The 19211-nt window shown below is 48.8% G+C and overlaps 1 protein-coding gene across 4 annotated transcripts in view; it reads left to right on the top strand.

Moving 5' to 3' along the window:
* The window catches only part of Appl2 (adaptor protein, phosphotyrosine interacting with PH domain and leucine zipper 2), a 62588-nt gene that overhangs the window by 17134 nt on the left and 26243 nt on the right, over positions 1–19211 (top strand). For all 4 annotated transcript variants that reach the window (XR_013091243.2, XR_013091242.2, XM_076855055.2 and 1 more), the window contains exons 4-14: positions 288–359; positions 3088–3175; positions 6131–6172; positions 6305–6363; positions 7210–7356; positions 10377–10459; positions 14112–14270; positions 15437–15625; positions 17028–17070; positions 17150–17206; positions 17286–17374. Coding sequence is in view for 2 of the 4 variants with exons in the window: in XM_076855055.2 (XP_076711170.2) it covers positions 288–359; positions 3088–3175; positions 6131–6172; positions 6305–6363; positions 7210–7356; positions 10377–10459; positions 14112–14270; positions 15437–15625; positions 17028–17070; positions 17150–17206; positions 17286–17374 (1028 nt within the window). In the remaining 2 variants the exon portion in view is untranslated. The remainder of the gene's footprint in view (positions 1–287; positions 360–3087; positions 3176–6130; positions 6173–6304; positions 6364–7209; positions 7357–10376; positions 10460–14111; positions 14271–15436; positions 15626–17027; positions 17071–17149; positions 17207–17285; positions 17375–19211) is intronic.

Genomic DNA, 19211 nt, shown 5'->3' with positions numbered 1-19211 from the left:
CTGGCTGCCCTTGAGAGCCCACAGCTTCTGGGGCTATAGGGAACTCACGCTAACAACCCCAGGAAGTAAGCTCCCTGAGACATGTTTACGTTCAGAAGGAGGTGACCGAAGAGGGGATGGCCAGAGAGGGCTGTTGGGCGAACCCAGGGGCCGCGAGGAGCAGGGAGCTCCAGCTGTGTTCATTTGGACACTTCTGCAGGGTGCTCTCAGGAGGAGGGGCGTGGGGTGGCGTTTGGAGGGTGATGCTCATTTAGCTGACACCTGGCGCTCTCATTCTTTGGTCTTAGAATTTCGCTCTTGGCAAAGGTGATGAAGAAGTAATTTCTACGCTCCACTATTTTTCTGAAGTGGTGGATAAGGTAAGATAGCAACATGGGATGTTTTTATGTGATTCTTCTTGAATTTTCTTTTTCCTTATTTTGTCCTGGTCTCCATTTTTAAATATCTATTAAATATCTGAGAAGGTAATTCAACTTGCTGATCTTCCAAGCTTCATTCCATGACAGAGGTTGTGCACTATTATGTCTGTTCATAGTTTGAGGGGAAAGAAGGCTTTCTGAGTTCCGTTTCCTCGGGAGGGTATATCAGTTCACAGCAACACGTTTTCTCCCGCAGCCCTGAAGGCCAGACAGCTAGACCACGGCATCTGCAGGCCACACTCCCCCACAGTCCCTGGGCTTCCCCCCTGCCTCTTCAGCTTTTATAGCTCTTGGTGGGCCTTGGCTGTGGCTCTCTGACTCTGACTCTGCATGGCCTCACTGCCCCTGTGTTTGCCCCTGGATTTGGGGCCACCTAGAAAATTAGGGATGATCACTTCCATACCCTCCATTATCTCTGCAAAGACACTGTTTCCCAGTATTCCCAGGCACTGCCTTATTAGAATAAAAGGCAGTCCTGTCACCCAGCGGTCCTAAGGTATGATGCCGGGGATAGTCATAAGACCAATATGTGTCCCCACTGCTCAGGAAGTTATAAGGGTTTTAGGAATTCTGTGCTAGGAGCTAGGAACAGAGACTAAATTTGTACTTTTCATTATATCACAATGTCAAGGCTCTTTAAAATGTGTATTGAGATGGGTGAAAGGTAAGTAGAAAGTGTGGTTACAGAGAAGTAAAATGTGATTTGGGGAGGTGGGGAGGAGACTTTTTCTTCATTAACAGGGAACAGGTATCTGGGGGGAAGCCGTAGACTGAACCCTGAAGTCGCCTGTGTTCTGCCCAGAGGCGCGTTCCTGGTGGCTGGTGGCCTGAACCCCGACTAAGGTTTCCAGCTTAAAATGCTCGCTCGTGGCCATCTTCCCTGGGCAGTGCCGATTCTGTTGGTGGACTAGAACCTCCCAGGGTGGTGGATTCTCTGGGCGGTAGCACGGCAGCCGGAGGTTGGTACCGTCGGAGGCTCCACACAAGCTGCGTTTTCTCCCGAGACCCAGAAGGAGGCTTGGGTACCAGCGGGCCCAGACCTGGGAAGAGGAGGGTGGGTTTGGGGTGTTTCTTCAGCCTGGGTCTCAACCAGGTGGAAAAATCTTCAAGACAAGTAATTTGACCATGAAATCAAAAAAACAAGCCAGTGACGTGGAAGGTCTGCGTGATTGATAGAGTCCATCAAATGTGTAGGATGTGCTCTTCCCTGTTAGTCCCGTGGGGATCCCGGGCTTGGTGGTCTCCCCTAAAGCAAGGCTTCTGATCACTTCCTGGGGTGGCGCCCAAGACAGGAGGTCATTGTCATCACAGCTTCCAGTGGTCAAGCAAGTGCCAGGATGTGCGTGTCGGGCTCCGGGCGGTCCCTCTGTGTACTGTCCCGTCCTCACAGCACCCACACACAGAAGCAGGTCTTCTTGCCATTTTCATTTTCTGTGACAATCCTTAAGCACCAAGATGAGATGTGGGCCATCTCTTCCACTCTTCCCAGCAAACGCACAGTGGCTAGAGGCGACAACCCCTTACATCTCAAAAGCCACACAGCAGAAGTTTGATGGCTCAAAACTCTGGGTCCTTAGAAATGACCATGGATGATGTGCCCTTAGCCACCCAGCAGGAGTCCCGGAACATCCCTCAGCATGCCCACAAGTCTGCACCTGAGGGATAGTCGCCCATTGTTTGTTGCTCCAGGCCTCACCAGACCCCCCCAGACCCGCCCAGACCTCCCCAGACCCTTGAAGCTTTGGCAGCACTGTGAGTGTAAAGGACCAAGCTCCACGTCCCAGGCTGTGTAGTGGGACGAGCATGTGTTCTAGATCCCAGCAGCCTGTGGTTACAGCCCTGGCGGTGCCATTTATTTGCTTTCCGAACTTACAGGGTTGTCTGCCTGCCTGTAAAATAGGAATAATAAATTCCTAATGCACAGAGTGGGCAAGGACTGAACCGCCTAGAGTCTGTAAAGCGGGCACACAAAAAGTGCCCCCAGTGCTGGCCCTGCGGAGAGCGATTTTATTTCTCCTAGGCTGTTTACGAAGACAGGATTTTAATAAGCCCTCAAGGCAGAGGGGAGAGGATACCTAGAGCTGTTGAAAGTGTCTGGTGAGGAGGGTCACCCTGGAACATAGCTGGCTTGCTCCGAGCTGAGGCCTGCAGCCTGTTGCCGGCTTCAGCAGGGACCAGGGACCGAGCTTTCTCCCGCTCAATCTGTGGGGCTCACAGCTGCTGGCCCTGGGCTGGGGGCTGGTTGTTTCCAGCCAGACTGTTTTTCTGGTTTAACTGGAGCTTTCTCTGAGAGTGAGAACTGTGGCCTTGGGAGGTGGCTAACTGTGCTGACCTCTGGCTGCAAGCCACGCTACTGCAAGCAAATACAGCATTCCCATTCTCCAGGGGGTGTGACCCAGGAACACGGAACCGGAGGGAGTTTGCACAGTGAACCAAGAATAACTGGGCCCACCTTTAGCAAGCTTCACTGATGGCCCAGTTAGTTGGAACCCTGTGTTACCTTTTTAGTGCCTCTAGGCCTCTCCTTTACAGCTTTATGGGGGTATTTATTTGCTAAAGAAGTCCAGCCGAGCTGTTTAACCACATGGAAGTGTTCAACAGAGTCCCCTGGTGAGTTGAGACCCAGTAATAATGGATATAGTTTTCTGAGGAATTCCTTTTCTTTCAGCTTAATGTCCTCCATACAGAGCTGGCCAAACAGCTGGCAGATGCCATGGTCCTACCTATTGTACAATTTCGAGAAAAGGATCTCACAGGTATTGTAACTCAGTTCACTGCATTTACCTTCAAAATACTATTTAACTCAAAACAGTAATTCTTACTGCATTAGTGTCGTTAAAAATGTGTGGATCATTGAGAAATGCCTTTCTTTTTGAGTAGGTCAGTTTAGCAAACCTTCATCAACCACCCTATCCCCCCCCCCCCCCCCCCCCCCCGCACACCCCCACACCCCATGTTCCTGGCTCACCTTAAAGAGGCCACAGGCAAATAAGACAAGGGTGGAGAAACAGATTGCTGTAAGGTCAGGAGGTGAGGAGGCAGAGCCCTATGGGAAAGGAGCGCAGGGGCAGGATGGCTTCCGGAATGGGTGCTAGGGAAAGGCTCCTGGAGGAGGCCATCTCTGACCTGGGTGTCGAATGGTGTATAATATTTAGCAAGCACACAGTGTGACTGAGGTGAGTGTCACAGGTTAGGGACTCTGCAAAGGCATGTTCCTGGGGAACCTGAATGCTCTAGAGTGTGACATGGGAGCCTGTGGAGGGGAGGACGGGTGGGAACTCATGCTTTCTCTCTGCAGGACTCCAGGGCAAAGCTGTGGCTGGGCAGGCGGGTCCCTGCTCTCTCGTGGAGTGCCTAGTTGTGAGGGAGGACATCTGTGACTGGTTCAGAGAGCCTATGTGGCTTTTTGGACTTAAGAATAATTTTATTGGGCTGGGGTTGTAGCTCAGTGGTAGAGCACTTGCCTTGCATGCGTGAGGCCCTGGGTTCGGACCCCAGCACCACATAAAAAAAAAAAAAACAAAAATAAAGATATTGTGTCCATCTACAACTAAAAAATATATAGAAAAAAAAATAATTTTATCTCTCTTAGAAATTAAAGCAGTCAAAAATGAATAAAAATGAATAGTCTTAGCTAGGCGCAGTAGCACACACCTATAATCCCAGTGGCTTGGGAGCCTGAGGTAGGAAGATCGAGAGTTCAAAGCCAGCCTCAGCAGCTTAGTGAGGCACTTAGCAACTGAGGGAGACCCTGTCTGTAATAAAATATAGAAAAGGCCTGGGGATGTGGCCCAGTGGTTAAGCACCACTGGATTCAATCCTTGGTACCAAAAAAGAAAGAAAAGAATAGTACTGAAAAACCCAGGTGATGTTTAAAAAAAAGGAATGCAAATCTTCTAGTCCCATTGTTCCTTCTTATTTCATTGTGTTTGAAGAACATTCCTATAAAAGAAAATTTCTGATCGAAGAAGCCCAAACCTGATGCTGGCAGGTCTCAGTATCCTGCTCCTCGGAAATACAGAGTCTTTGTTTGTTTGTTTGTTTGTTTGTTTGTTTGTTTACCGAGCATAAAAGATGCAGGGAATCTGAGGGCAGATACTGAAGATGAAAGTTTCCCCTCACTTTGAGATTGGTCCCCTGTTGTCGTATCACCTGGGGCTGGGGATGATGGTACATGAACTGGCACACACTCTCTCAAGGCCAGTTTGGCAGGCCTTGAAATTTTGTAGGTAAAAAATAGTAATACACCACGTGTCAAGAGGAACCCTCGCTGAGCAGGATCTCGGGCTTTTCATTGGCTCATCTCTAGTCGAACATGAAGCCAGACGGCTAAATCCAGTGGTGCTGGTTTCTAGTCCCAACTGAAAGCCTCGTTGAATGCTTTTAAAACAGATTTACCCTAAATAAAACCACCAGGCAATGTCATTTTAAAAGCAGACCCCAAGTTGTTAGAAAATAATGACCCCTCACCCTGAGTTGTCAGATTGCTCTTTTTCAGGTTTGCTTGTGGGAGGAACCTTGGCTTGAGGGGAACGGTGGCCCTGCTTGATTGAGTGTGACCCAGCATGTGGACTTGGTAGCTTCTGCACAGAATGGTGTTTCTTTTGAAAAGTAGATTTTCACTGGTCGGTAGTAGTCAGAAGAGAAGTTTCTTAATTCTCTGAAGAGAGTTCAATTCTCCTTTTTTTGGTGACACAAAAATAGAATTGAAGCGTTTGGCCCAGTTTTCCTGAGTCCACACTGGACCCACATGGGCATCTGGCACCCTGTGCGTGAGACGCGGTGCTGTGTTTTATTGCCTTTGCTTCCTGTGTCCCCCACACAAGTATGTGATCAGAATGAAGAGAACACAGGAGGGTTAATGAAGCTATTTAAAATTGATAAGTTAAGAAAAATATCTACACGAAAACTCTGCTCCATCAGGAAGTAAAGGTGGGAGAGAAAGAAGAGAAAAATGCAAGTGGGAGAGGACGGTGGCAGCCCTGCGCTGTGGAGTGAGAACAGTGTCCAGAGAAGGAAGCGCTGGGGAGACGAGAAAGAGCACAGCCAGGGAAAGCCCAGCCGCGTTTGACAAAGTCAGATGCAGTTGTTAGAATTGTAGAAAGGTTTGCTTCCTTTAGGGACCTGATTTTGTTTAACCCTGGACCTTCACTGCTCAGAGTCCTCTGTGGCTTTGTCTTGGACCTGTTCAGCTGTCCCAGGAGTGGCAGGTAGCCCAGTGGGTGGTGCGGATTGGTGCTGGCTTGCTGCAGGTACCAGATGGCATCGTAGTTTTCATTAACACAGGCACTGCAGTATTTCTTTGTTCAGTGGTGACACTAATAAGTCAGAAGTTAAAATGGCAACAAGAAGGAACTTCTGGGTGTCATCCTGCAACATTCTGAGAAAAGATGCATTGGACACTTCACTTAGGGGCTGAGAATCAGAACTTAAGTGTATACTCCAGGTCTGTGTGACAGGTCCTGGCCATCCACTGTCTCTGTGTTTCCCGAGAGCTGCGTTCTTCCCGAGGCAGGCAAGACCCCCAGATGTGGAGTGTAGGCTGCACGCACAGGCTCCAGGGAGACCAGGATGCAGCCATTGGCCTAAGCCAGGGGAGCAGAGGACCTGAGGGCAGGCCGGGCACACACTCTGCCTTCTCAGGAAAGCAGAGCCCTGGGTTGGCATGCTTTATTTTTCTTGCTCTAAGACTTTTTTTTCCTCTTGTACAGAAGTAAGCACTTTAAAGGAACTTTTCGGACTCGCCAGCAGTGGTAGGCATCTTCCATTCCTGGTTGGTGGGTTTGGTAGCGTGTGTGGGTTTAGTGTGTGTGTGGGAGAAGATGCTGAATGAATGCTTTTGCCTTTGGACCTTTCTGGATGCTCAGATGTCTTTTTATTTTTAGAGCATGACCTCTCAATGGCAAAATACAGCAGGCTCCCTAAAAAAAAGGAGAATGAAAAGGTAAGTTTACCTTACCTGTTATTTTTCCCTTCATTTACTTAAGCTGCTTCTGTACCTCATATTCTGAGTTTGTGGCAGTCGGGTGTCTTGAGACGTTACTTTCTTTTTCCTGTACATGGACTTTTGAAATTATTCTGAATCTCATAAGTGGGCTTCCACTTCTCTAGACTGACTTTTCAGTCTGATATTAAACACCAGCTTAGAACCACTGTAGATTACAATCACACAGTAGCTTTATCTCCCACCTGGACCTTCGTGGGACTGGCTGACTCCTGTGCTAGGCGAGTGGGTTGAGCTCCCTGCCTGCTGTTGACTCTGGCCCCTGCTTTTGAGGTGTTTTGCTTTTTACTTCTGCTAGATGATTTCCTTGGGCTAAATTATTTCTTTGGAACAGGATCTTATGAGTGAACCAAAACGTCTGTGGCTTCTGATGCCTATCGTCAGTGGCTTTCCTGCAGGGTTGCAGTGTGGGTGCTGCTACCTGCAGGGTGCCAGCTTTGCCTCCTGCAGCCCCACGAGCACTGAGATGCTCTTACCTGTGTATTTTTTTTTCTTTTTTATTGTAGATGGACACAGTATCTTTGTTTGTTTATATGTTTATTTATTTATTTTTATGTGGTGCTGAGGATCGAACCCAGTGCCTTACCCAAGCAAGGCAAGCGCTTTGCCACTGAGCCCCCGCCGCAGCCCTTACCTGGGTATTTTTAATTGGGATATTTTAAATTGAGGTGAAATTTACCTAAGTGTTACTGTATTTGGCACAAAAATGGATAAGCAAACGTTCTTAAGTTGCATGCTCTTACAGAACGGTCACATCTGGAAGTTTTCCCTTCACCTTTCAACCAGGTAAAGACTGAAGTTGTGAAGGAGGTGGCAGCTGCACGGCGGAAGCAGCACCTGGCGTCCCTCCAGTACTACTCCGCCCTCAATGCGCTGCAGTACCGGAAGCGGATGGCCATGATGGAGCCCATGATAGGCTTCGCCCATGGACAGGTAGGGGAGCCCTCTCACCTGGGGGAGAAAACAAGAGTTGCCAGGGCTTTATGGAGTATTCTGTAGGGAATATATTTGGCTTCTTCCCTCTTATTGACTGATCTACTGAATATTATTTGTCTTAAGGGAGGCTCCACTTAAGGAGGGAGCCCTAATTGTTATGGCATAAAACAGGAGTGGCAGGGACCAGCAGGAGTGTGTCAGACTGGTGTCCTCCCCACCCTATTTAACCCCATAGTGTTGACTCTGAAATTTCCCTTTGGCACGTGAGACATGCACCCAGGAATCTTCTCTCATCAGACAATCTAAGGAGCAGGAAGGGTGTGAGGAAGCCAGGAATTGCTTCAAATAAAGTCACTGACTTGAAGAAAAAGTGAACACACGAGCATCTTTTACTGTTATGTAGCACATTTGAAAAATTCACGCATTTGAAAAGAAACAGAATTAGCTTCATTCAGGGAAAAGGGAAAGAGGGGAGAACCTAAGCTTCGGAGCCCGGCTGCCAGGCTCACTGTGCTGGTTATGAGTCGGGAGTGCCCTGAGGTCAGCTTCTGTCATCAGAGGTGATGTTTAAGTAGATCAGTGTAACCTCTCTGTGTCATCTGCATAAAGCTGAATAAAACCCCAAATAAGCACTGTCCAGCGGGGGGCTCCAGCCCCTGGCAACCCCTTGGGAGCTTGGCAGCTTCCATGGCATTTGAGATGGGCACTCTGCTGCCCTCCTTCCTCCTTTGATTAGGTGTTGCACCCCATGAGTGGACTCGGCTGGCAGGGGCTGCACCATTCTCCAAGCTGGGCCTTTTAAGCAAGTGCTGCTGCTCACAGGGAGAGGGGACCAGGGCACCTTCACACAGATGCAGCCCGAGGCCCAGGAGGACAGAGCAGCCAGAGCTCTCCATCACTGCTGGGTGGCAGGGGCATCATTTTGAGGACTGAGGATAGTGCGTCTAGTTTTTCATGTGAGGAGTATCTAGATTTCAAGACACTAGACCAAGTCAGTCCCTTCCGCTATTGACTTTTAAAATCCTAATGCAAACTCTAGTCCCTCCCTTTGTTTGTCGCCCAGCACACGAGTCTTTCTGATGATTCAGAAGCACTTCTCCTTCTGCGCTATCAGCCTTCAGAAGCCTGTTGATGGAGCCCCACCCTTGTTGGTCATGGCTGGTGGCTGTGACCATTGCCGGCCCATCCGGGGGAGATCCAAATCAGCCTTCTTGGCACCACTTACTTTTGTGTAGGTGCCTTGACTCCATTTCTGCCTTCTCTGGTCCTTGTTAAACAGGTTTGTTTAATATTCATGATTCAGCCCTGGTGCAAACTGAGGCTTTGTAGTGTGTGAACAGGTTTTTGAGCACATAAAGATGCATGCTAGTGTAGAATCGCCAGGGAAAATGCTGGGTAATGCCGCTGGAGAAGGCAGTGTCTTTCCTTCCATTCGTCTGATTTTTGTAGGGCTTATGTGAGCCCCTGCCCTGGGGCGCCTACAGAGCAGAAGAGCTGAGCCTTGGACTCAGTAAAAACTCCAGAGGGAGGTCAGGCAGGGGAGGGAGGAGGAGCTCCCAAGATGTTGTGCCCTTTAAGGATGCCGAATGCTCATTTGCCAGATATATGATATTAACTGACGAGTATCGTTTCGGTATTTGACATTACAGTGATTGAAGCAGCATTACAATGTTGATCTCTGTTTGATTCAAAGATCACGGTGCCAGAACATCCCCTGTAGGTATCATTTGGCATTAGGGTAATTGTGGTCATCATCTGATTTTACCCTGTGGTAACTAAGAAATGGGTATGAGCTTTCCCAGAACAGGAGAGAATATCAAAACCCTGCTGATAGCCCATCACCCAGGGCAAGGTGGGATTCCAGATCAGATAGATAAGCAGGGAGACACACGAGAGTGTGTCCAGGCTGCATGTTTCTTTTTTTCTTTTTTTTTTTTTTTTTGTTGTCACACAGGCTTGCAGCAGTTACATCCCAGCACGTAGAGTGGAGCAGCTTATCCATAAAGTCCTGAGTTTTTAAAGCCATGGTCATAAGAATGGAAAGTTGAGCCTTTCAGGATGGGGGGTTGCAGATGTCAGTAACACCCAGGGGTGTTCTTCTCCCTCTCTTCCTGTATCCTGCCCTGGAGGCATCTCAGGGCACCCAGACCTCCTGGGAAGGCAGTATTTTACAAGAGTCGCAGGAATCTTTTTAGGAAGGAAGAACTCCTCCATTGGTTCCAAAAGCCAACAACTGCAGTTTCACATCCTGCACTGACTACAGGTCTCCTAGAGGCCACTGTCCCCTGGGCAGGGAAAGCGTCCACTACAGAGCCCAAGGGACCTCTGCTGAGCAGCTGCACTATGCCAGGACCCCCAACATCCTTTATGTGTATAATCCCCTCTAAGTTCCTGTCACGGTTGGAAGAGGCTTTTAAAGCCTTCCACCCAGTTTTCCCTCTGCAGTGTCTCAACCAAGCTGTCATCCATCTGCCCCTCTGTCTGGCCTGTGTTCACAGCTGCACAGGGCTCAGTGACCAGGCTCTGTCACACTGTGGCCTTCAAGGCCAGGCGAACATCTCATGCTGTGCAAGAGCAAGAAGTGCTTTTCAGGTTCTTGCTGGGCTGATAGCATCTGTCACATGTCATACACCCATTTGGGGCTAGAGATGGTGAATGAGACCTCAGGAAACTCACTGCTTAGGATTCATATTTAAAAACCACTGGTGGTGATTTCAAACTTATCAGTCATGATTATTGAGATACGTGGTACATACCAGGCATTATCTTACGTCATTCCTGATGTTTAACAGCCTTTCAGCAAAGATGACTAGGTTCCACTTTTCCCCCATTTTACAAAGCCCTTGGGACTTTGGGAGTCACATCAGGCTGAGGCTCCGTTGAGACGCTGTAAGAACTGCAGTGAGGGAGGGCGCGGCCCAGGTCTTCTGTCCCCATGCCGCTGGTCATTACATTAAGGGCACTCACCCATCCCCTTCGCTAGGTGATTCTCAACATGTCATAATTGTATCTTTCAGATTAACTTTTTTAAGAAGGGAGCAGAGATGTTTTCCAAAAGCATGGACAGCTTTCTATCCTCTGTTGCAGACATGGTTCAGAGGTAATGCCGCTCACTGGTTTGGATCTTGGTGTGTTTCACTGTCCCCGCTGAATAGGAGTCTGGGGGTGAGCTCTGACCGTGAGCGCCTGTGCAGGCGACACGCGTGGCAGAATAGGACGGAGTTGGTTTCTGCCCTTGTGTCCTTGTGTGACCTTCCTCACAGACCCTGCTGCCTCCTGTTGGGGTCCCTGTGTTAATACCAAGTTTCATCTGTTATAAACCCAAATCTAGTTTAAAGTGTTTTTTTTTTCCCCCTCTGAGCTAATGGGATTAGCAGCCAGAAGTGCTGGAATTTTGGGGGAATCTCTGACCATTACATTAATTTATGATAGGCAAGCTGTTAAGCTTCTTTTGAGTTACTTTAAAGAAAAGGTAGCTCAGCCATGCAAACACTTATTATTTTTTTCTAATTACTCTATTCAGGAGGTCAGCCCACACTTCCTGATGGCCCAGCTGCTATCCCTCCTGCCCCTCCCTCAGCCTCTTGACATCCTGGAGCTCTGGGGCAGCCCACGGGCCCTGGCACATCAGGCTTGTTTCACCCTGAGCAGCAAGGACCTGTCATGACTTCTGAGGTCTAGAAATACACCTGTGGGCTCACACGTGCGCGTGTGTGTGTGGTTGAAAAATACATAAAATAGAAATAATATGGAATTTTATTTTATGTGGAAAAGGATAAAGTTGCTCATTTTCGGAAGATATTACATTTCAAAATAGCTCGTGAGGGCCAAGCAGTGGAACGTTTTTAGGCAGAAGTCTACTTCAAAGGCTCTAAGAATAAAGCATGCACCAGAAGGGCCAGGCCCAAGCCCTGGAGCTAGGGGAGGTGGTGTGCCTCTGCTGCTCCTCAGTTCCTGTGCTGGGTGCCCCAGAGCTGGTCACAGTGAGCAAAGAGGCTGTATTTATAATTATGTGAGAAAGCAATCTGAGCTCTGATTTCAGTCTCTCACCCTTGAATTTGATGGTTAGCCTGGGAACATGAGGGGAGAGAGGGAGCCTGCTGAACGTCGCGTCCCCACAGACTGCCCCCTTAGCCTCGGTCTCTCCCCCGGCCTTAACTCTCATAGCCCTGTGGCTTTCTATGTCTCTGGAGAACCACCCACATTTCAAACACTGCTTAGGCCCTGAGTCATTTTTGCTGACGGATGGAAGGCTGTTCATGCCCGTTCATCAAGACGCCGTGGTGTCTGTCCTCTCTGCAGATCCCAGAGCCTGTCTTCCCCTCTTGTCTGCCTTTCCATGAACCGTTATGAGAGCACTGATGTGTGGGCCTCCTTCCCAGTTGGACTGTGAACTGGGCATTAGCACAGAGCACCACTGACTACATGGCCTGGTCCCTGCATGCCATCCCTCTGCTGCCTGATAAGGTGTGCTTCACTACAGGCTAAAGGCAGCCCACACATTGGATCCTCCTGGTTCAACTAGCTAAAGCCTTTGGTCCAGAGAATTCTAATTGTCCTCTCAGTTAAGTTTAGAGACAATGCATCCACTTCTCTCCAGATCACAAGGAAGCAGTGGCCTTGCCATCGTGTCACCATGATGAGCAGCCAGCCCAGCTGAGGGGCCTCAGGGCGGTGTCTAGTGGTGCCACTAACAATTTACAGTCTTCAGGAGAGATAGCTTCCCCTGTGTTCTCCTGTTCTTAGAGCCCAACTGGAACCCAGAGAGGGCAGCATCGTTTCCAGCCACCCAACAGTCCGGGGGCTTTTTGAAGCCCTGAATCCCACAGTGATATTTTATTACCTTTTTTCTTGGATCCTTTATGTGTGTGTAGAAACATACTTTTCTAAAAAAAAAAAAAATCTTTGAAGAGGACAAAAGCAGTTATTTTTCCACTCTGTTCCTTTGGATCATTTGGGCTTGGATTTGATCAGCGTTTTTGAGCCTAAGTCTGTCTGAGTAGAGGAAGATAGGGAAGGACAGTTACTAAGAATTTCCTATACCTGTGTGCAAGATATCACATTAGGAGGCTGGGGTTGTGGCTCAGTGGTAGAGAGCTTGCCTAGCACACATGAGGCACTGGGTTCAATCCTCAGCACCACATAAAAATAAATAAACAAAAAGGTATTGTGTCCAACTACAACTAAAAATATTTTTTTAAAAAAGATCACATTAGTGCACATTAGTGAGTATATTTCTGGGGAGATGAACCTTATCTTTCATCAGATCCCTCAAGAGGTTTCTCACCTACTAAAGCTGAAGAACAAGCCAGGTGCTGTGGCGCACACCTATAGGCCCAGGTACTTGGAGGCTGAGGCAGGAGGAGTGCAAGTTTGAGGCCAACCTTGGGAACTTTGCAAGAGCCTATTTCAAAAATTTAAGTGTTGGAGATGTGGCTCAGTGGTAGAATGCTTGCCTAGCGTGTGTGGGCTGTGGGTTCAATCCCCAGGAAAACAAAATAACAATAATAAAGCTGAAGACCGTCAGCAGGTCTGTCTACTCTTGGATGCCTCCTTCTGTGTCCTGTCCTGCTCTATTTTTCTGTATCATTCCATTTTTCTCAGCCTTGGCAGTGACTGGCAATTTAAGCCAGCAAGGTTTGTTCTCCAGTGACCTAAGGTCTCCACTGGTGAAGTTCCTAGTCATCCCATTCAAATGTCAAATGGATTGTTTGCATCAAGCTGTGTTAAACAGAAGATGGAGTGTACAAGCCTAGAGTTACCTATGGAAGAGAGAAAATCTTGAGGTGCTCATTTTGAGAAACACTGGATTCCCTAGGTCCCTTGTTCCTTCTGATTTTAACATTTATAATTCTGTCCTTTCTTCACCCTGGTGGAATGGTGGAACACCCTCTTTGGCATTTGCTTTCTCAAATAATACCATGTTGGGCAGATGGTGTCCAGTCATCCTTTGTGGGTGGAAGGGCAGCTGCTGTTTCAAGCCAAAGCTTCTAGGTTTTCCACACCAGCCCCTCCCATATACGGAAGCTGGGGCTGTTACATCAGAGCCCAGGCATGGTCCTGCTTATTGCTCTCTGGGCAGCCCTTGGCTAGCTCACCGTGCAATCTCAGGGCAGTTGGTGGATGTCATAAAAGGAAAAGTGTTGTTCTGGGCTTTGTTGTCCCTGGGACACTCCCTGGTCATTTTCTTGTGACCTATCTTCACCACCCCTGCCTCACACCAAGCCCAGGGGAGGGTGACTGCTCCCATTCTTTGCTCCGTGGGACTTTCACAGGCTGCCTGCATGTGCAGCCCAGGAGGATAGGCTTGCCAAAGCTCCCCCAGAATCTGACCACCAGTTCTGAGAATGGTGCTCTTCGCCAGCAATAAAACTGTTGATCTGGGTTCAAGCATAGTTTGGTGGTGTTCCTTGTGGTGGAGTGGTGTTTTGGTAAAGGGTGTTGTGTGTTTGGGGGGATTTTTTTTTTCCTATGGTGCTGGGGATAGAACCAGGGCCTCTCTCATGCCAGGCAGGTGCTCTACCACTGAAACCTCCCCGTCCCTTCTCGTGCGGTTCTGAGATGGTGTCTGAACACTCTGATCTGTAGCTCAGGGGCCTAAGTTGGAGGGTGGAGTGCTGTGGCTTCAAGGCAGGCTGGTGACTTCATGTGTAGATAGGAAGCTTTTGGGTGGGTGAGGGCCCTGCTACCTGCTTCTTATACTGCTGAGTTGGCGAGCAGCTTCTGACCGACCTTCCACCTTCTGTCTTAAGCATTCAGGTGGAACTGGAAGCTGAAGCAGAAAAGATGCGGATATCTCAGCAAGAATTGCTTTCTGTTGATGAATCTGTCTACACGCCAGACTTCGATGTGGCTGCACCCCAGGTCAACAGGAACCTCCTCCAGAAGGCCGGTTACCTTAACCTTAGAAAGTAAGAACGCCAGTTGCTGCCTCTTTCTGAACTCTTCTCCCTAGGAAGTGGCTGTAAAGCAGTCTGTGGTGCCCACTGAGGCCTGAGGGTGGGGTGGGTGCACGGGAAGAGCTCGCACACAGCCCTGCTCCTACTGGAGCGCAGGACACTCTGGGGCCCAGGTCCCAAACTGCATGCAGAAATGGGGCTGGAAGCAGCCTGTATGAGTGAGAACTCAGTGCCATGGACGCAGAAAGAGGCAGGCCACCCTCGTCTCTGGGCACTGTGGCCATTTGTAACTGCTCTATACTCATCATTCTGGATCATTGAGAGTTAGTGTCTCTCCCCTCCCCCCCCCACCCCAGCCCTCCGCCACCCAGCAGGTGAGCATTGTGTTAGAGACCCATGTGGAGGTGAAGCTTTGGATAAATCACACTCATTCAGATTAGGTCATACATTTGCCACTTAGGTCCTTAAATTTACCATTCTGAATGAAAGGGATGATCAAGGTTAGCTGCTTCCAAGAGCAGAGAGAGGATGATGTCAGGGTATGTGAGGATCGGACACTGGCATCGGACACCCCAGCCAGAAGGAGCCATGATCCCTCCCTGACGATGGCACCTACTTTACACAGTTGTTGCAAGGATTGCGCAAGGTCATTCCTAGCAGGTAGGAGCCCTCAGTTATTAGCTGTGTCTTGCACATAGTGGCAGCTCAGTAAATCTAGCAAATTACTCAGCATTCTGCAAGTGGGGGTGTCTACAGAGGAAATGCCACCTCTTCAGGTACAGCCCCTCTATGAAGATCACAAGCTATGTCCCCATTCAGTCTGTAGGGATGAAAGTCGTGATGTTATTTGCCAAGAAAGCATTTTCCTGTTGTAAGCATCTCACAAAATAATCTCTAGTTAGAGCAAAACCCAAGCTGGGAAGAGCCCCACCCCCATCGTGGGCTGTGGGCTGAGACCCTAGTGATTCTAACTAGGTTCAGAGCTGCATGTCCTAGAGGAAAGATCCCCCAGATTTCAGGTTCTTAATTAGGAGACTGCTTCTAGTTGTAGGCAGCAGCTTTGGAAGCTGTGGCCGTGCTGGGGGAGCGGGGTGCACATCCTGCCGAGGATCTGGAGTTGGCACTGGAGTTGGCTTGGGCTTCCCAGTGCTAATGGCTTTTCAATACCACCCATACAGCAAGACAGGGCTGGTCACCACCACCTGGGAGAGACTTTACTTCTTCACCCAAGGCGGGAATCTCATGTGTCAGCCCAGGGGAGCTGTGGCTGGAGGTCTGATCCAGGACCTGGACAACTGCTCGGTGATGGCGGTGGATTGCGAAGACCGACGATACTGCTTCCAGATCACCACTCCCAGCGGAAAACCGTAGGCCAGCGGGTGCTATCTGGGAGGACAAGTGTAGTGACTCCGCCCCTGCTGAAGGCTGCTGAGCTCAGTCCTGTGGGCCATGCTCCTTGCGAGTCCCCATCTAGGTCATGCTGACCTTTTGGGAGAATGGTTTATGTTCTCTTTAAATAAGCACACGTGACCTATATATATGGGATCCAAACTGCTTCTTTTAGGGAGACCAGAGAGGACCTATGTGTGTCTTCATAGAGATGACCTACTTGTGTAAGAGCAACAGAGGTAATTCTTGTCAGCATAGGTTCTGAGAGAAGGCGGTGGCCACTCCTGGCCTATCCCTGATCAGGCATCTGTGCCTCTGCAGTGATGGTGCAGGTGCAGGCAGAAGGGAGGTGGGAAGGCTGCCTAGGAGTGCATGTTCCCAGCCGAAATGGGAGATGTGAGCAGTGTGTTCAGCCATAGCAGGATCATTTGTTAGCATGCTGTCCCCACATACCCTGGGGACCTTGCGCCCAGCAGAGGTCATGCTTTAAACATCGGCAGCCTGGGCTGGGGTTGTGGCTCAGTGGTAGAGCGCTCACCTAGTGCGTGCGAGGCCCTGGGTTCCATCCTCAGCACCACATAAAAATAAATAAAGCAAAGGTATTGTGTCAACTACAACTAAAAAAAATCAAAACAAAACAAAAAAATCATCGGCAGCCTGTGGTCACTCACAGTAGAGCCCATTCCAGCAGATCCTCTCTCACTTCTACAGTGGTTTTCACTGTGCTGAGGCGCTTACAGCCACATGTGTGCTCCCGCGGGCATGGAAGCAGAAGGGGGGTGGCGTGGATGGCTCTCCTCCCAGATCAGCAGAGCAGTTTTAGACATGATCCTTCTTTCTGGCAGTGAGCTAGATGATCCTGCATTCTAGTCATAGTGCCCTGTGTCACTTGCCTGCTCTGGGCCTCTGTCCTCTCAAGTGTGAAGTAAGGATAAGACCCATTCCCCCATCTGCCACAGACATGAGGAGCAAAGAAACGAGCAGAGGCAGAGGCCTTTTAAAGAGTTGAGGCCCCTGTGAAGGTAGGGCAGTACTGTCATCACACTCCCTGGCCTTTCAGTTCTCAGTGCCAGGTCCTTTGGGCATAGGTGGAGGAGTGGCCAGGCATCTAGAGAAGGGTCAACAGAGATGGTCCTTGCTGTGGGAGCCCAGACTTAGGTGGAAAGATCCGAGTCCCCCTCACTTTATAGAAGTGAGGAAGCCTAGGCCCAGGAAAAGCAGGTGTTTATCCAAGACCAGGTGAATTGTCACCAGAGCAGACCCAGCACCCCCTCCTTCCACCTGGTGATGCTCCCCCCTGGTGCGGAGTTCAGTTGGCTTAGCATCCTCCTTAGGTAGCCTGAGATAGGGAAGCACTGATGTAGATGCATTTTCTTTCAGGGGAATAATCCTCCAGGCAGAGAGCAGAAAAGAAAATGAAGAGGTAAAGCTTTGACCGTTGGCCTTTTTCTTAGTGTGGTGGGTGGCTTTTGGATTGACATTCTTTTTACTGTCTTCTGCAGTGGATATGTGCAATAAACAACATCTCCAGACAGATCTACCTGACCGACAATCCAGAGGTAATTAGCATCTGCCTGCAGCTCAGCCTGAAAGGTAGGCGCCCCCTCCCGGACTGAGCATGTCTCCTGTGGCTTTTAGGCAGTCGCCATCAAGTTGAATCAGACGGCTCTCCAGGCTGTGACTCCATTTACAAGTTTTGGGAAAAAACAAGAAAGCTCCTGCCTCAGGTAACTAAAGAACAAAAGAAAACTAGCTGTTGTGGAGCCAAACCATATACAAGGAATTTGACACGAGATGTTAACTAATCCTCAGCCCCCTCCAACCCCCACCACCACCCCAGGGGTGCAGTAAGCCCTGTTCAGTGGAACCAGTGACTGGCTGGGAAAGGTTAGGTATCCTGCCCATGTTCACAGGTGGAGCCAGGATTCAAACCTATCTGATTTCAACATCCCTGTCCATTTCCACTGGACCACACTGCTGCAGTTTGAGTAAATATTTGTCAAGGTCCTGTCAGTTTGCCCACATTTTCTATTAGCATCAACAGTACCATAACCAGAACTAGTTTTCTTTTTTAAATAAGAAAATCATCTTGTTGTGTCTGGGTTACTACCCAGACGTTTTCTTTATGTGTAGTGATATTTCACATGTACATTTTTACACATTTCTAGATTTTTCGTGATGATTTAATACCATTACATCATTTATTATTGCCATTAGCCATTGAATATTTAGGTTCTCTTCTTCAATTGTTTGCTGCTGTTATCAAGGTGAACATTTTCTTACATAACAACTTTTCTCTTGAATACCATTTTAGGATTGACTTTAGGAAATACAACCTTTTGTCTTCATGAGAATCTCTATATGGCAAACTAGGTAGTAGAGGGCTGGATTATTTAGCATGCTGGTGAAAGCGTGGTATCAAAGGGCAATTAAAATCCTGACTGCACAGTGTCTTTTAGACACTCTCTAAAGCAGCAGAAGCCCAGTGGTTACGTACCTTCCTAAGTTCACACTCCTGGCATTGGGTATGTGAAGAGTGGTACCAGGTAAGGCCAGAAAATAGGTTTGAGCTTGACAGTGAAAGATATGTCCTGCTAAGAAGTGACAGGCAGTGGAGCAAAACTGAATGTTTTAAGAAAAGGGGTGACAATCAGAACCAGGTTTAGAAAGACCGTTCTGCAGCATTACGTAGGATAAACTGGGCAGGAAGTGGTGAGGAAAGTGAGACTCAGCAGGTGCTGGTGGTAGAACTGGCATCAAGCAAAACGTGGACCCTTCACAGCAGTGACAGGAATGATAAAGAGGCGACAAGTCTAAGGAAGATTTGGGTGCTTTAAGGCAGGCCTTAGCGGATTCCAGCAGCAGTGTAGTGCGCTCACGGGGTGCAGCTCTAGGGAAAGCGCCATGTGGAAGTGAGTGAGAAAAGATCTAGGAGGTGCAGGTGAGCCCTTCGGCCTTCTGTTCCTAAAGCCACGACATCAGTGGCCGAAGAAGAGAGGCGCCTGCACAGCCTGATGTCCCTGAGTGAGCCAGTCAGCTGCTGGACCTTCTCTACTTCATTTGGTGACCTGAGAAACCACATGACCTCCACAGCCCCTCCAGCTCTAAGGTGCCATCTTCCTAGAGTGCTGATGGGTAATTTAGTGTCAGTATTAGAAGGTGTGATTTTTTTTCTGCAAAGAAACTTGCAGCTCATTTTAATTATTCAGTAACTGATTTTTCTCCTGTTCTAGAATAAGTAAGTCACATTCTTAGAAAGGATTCTATAGAAGGGACACAGAAGAGTCCCTTGGAGGAAAGTGGATGACTTGGGGAGTCATGGAGGGCTGGGAGGGCAAAGATGGAGAGGCAGAACCAGGCAGTCCTTGGGAATGGTGGCTTAGACCAGGACCATGGCAGAGATGAAAAGGACATGAATTTGGATTTATTTTGTAGATAAGCCAGCCAGTTGACTTAACCCAGAGATTAAAGGGGTGACAGATGTGGCTACCGGATGGCTCCAGAGCTGTGAGGGGAGGGAGCCTCTCTTAGAATAGCTCATTAAAAATAAAGAAATGTTTTGAT

This window comes from Callospermophilus lateralis, chromosome 4, assembly GCF_048772815.1.
Source record: "Callospermophilus lateralis isolate mCalLat2 chromosome 4, mCalLat2.hap1, whole genome shotgun sequence".
In the NCBI taxonomy this organism is placed as follows: domain Eukaryota; kingdom Metazoa; phylum Chordata; class Mammalia; order Rodentia; family Sciuridae; genus Callospermophilus; species Callospermophilus lateralis.
This window is presented reverse-complemented; position numbering and strand designations above follow the sequence as displayed.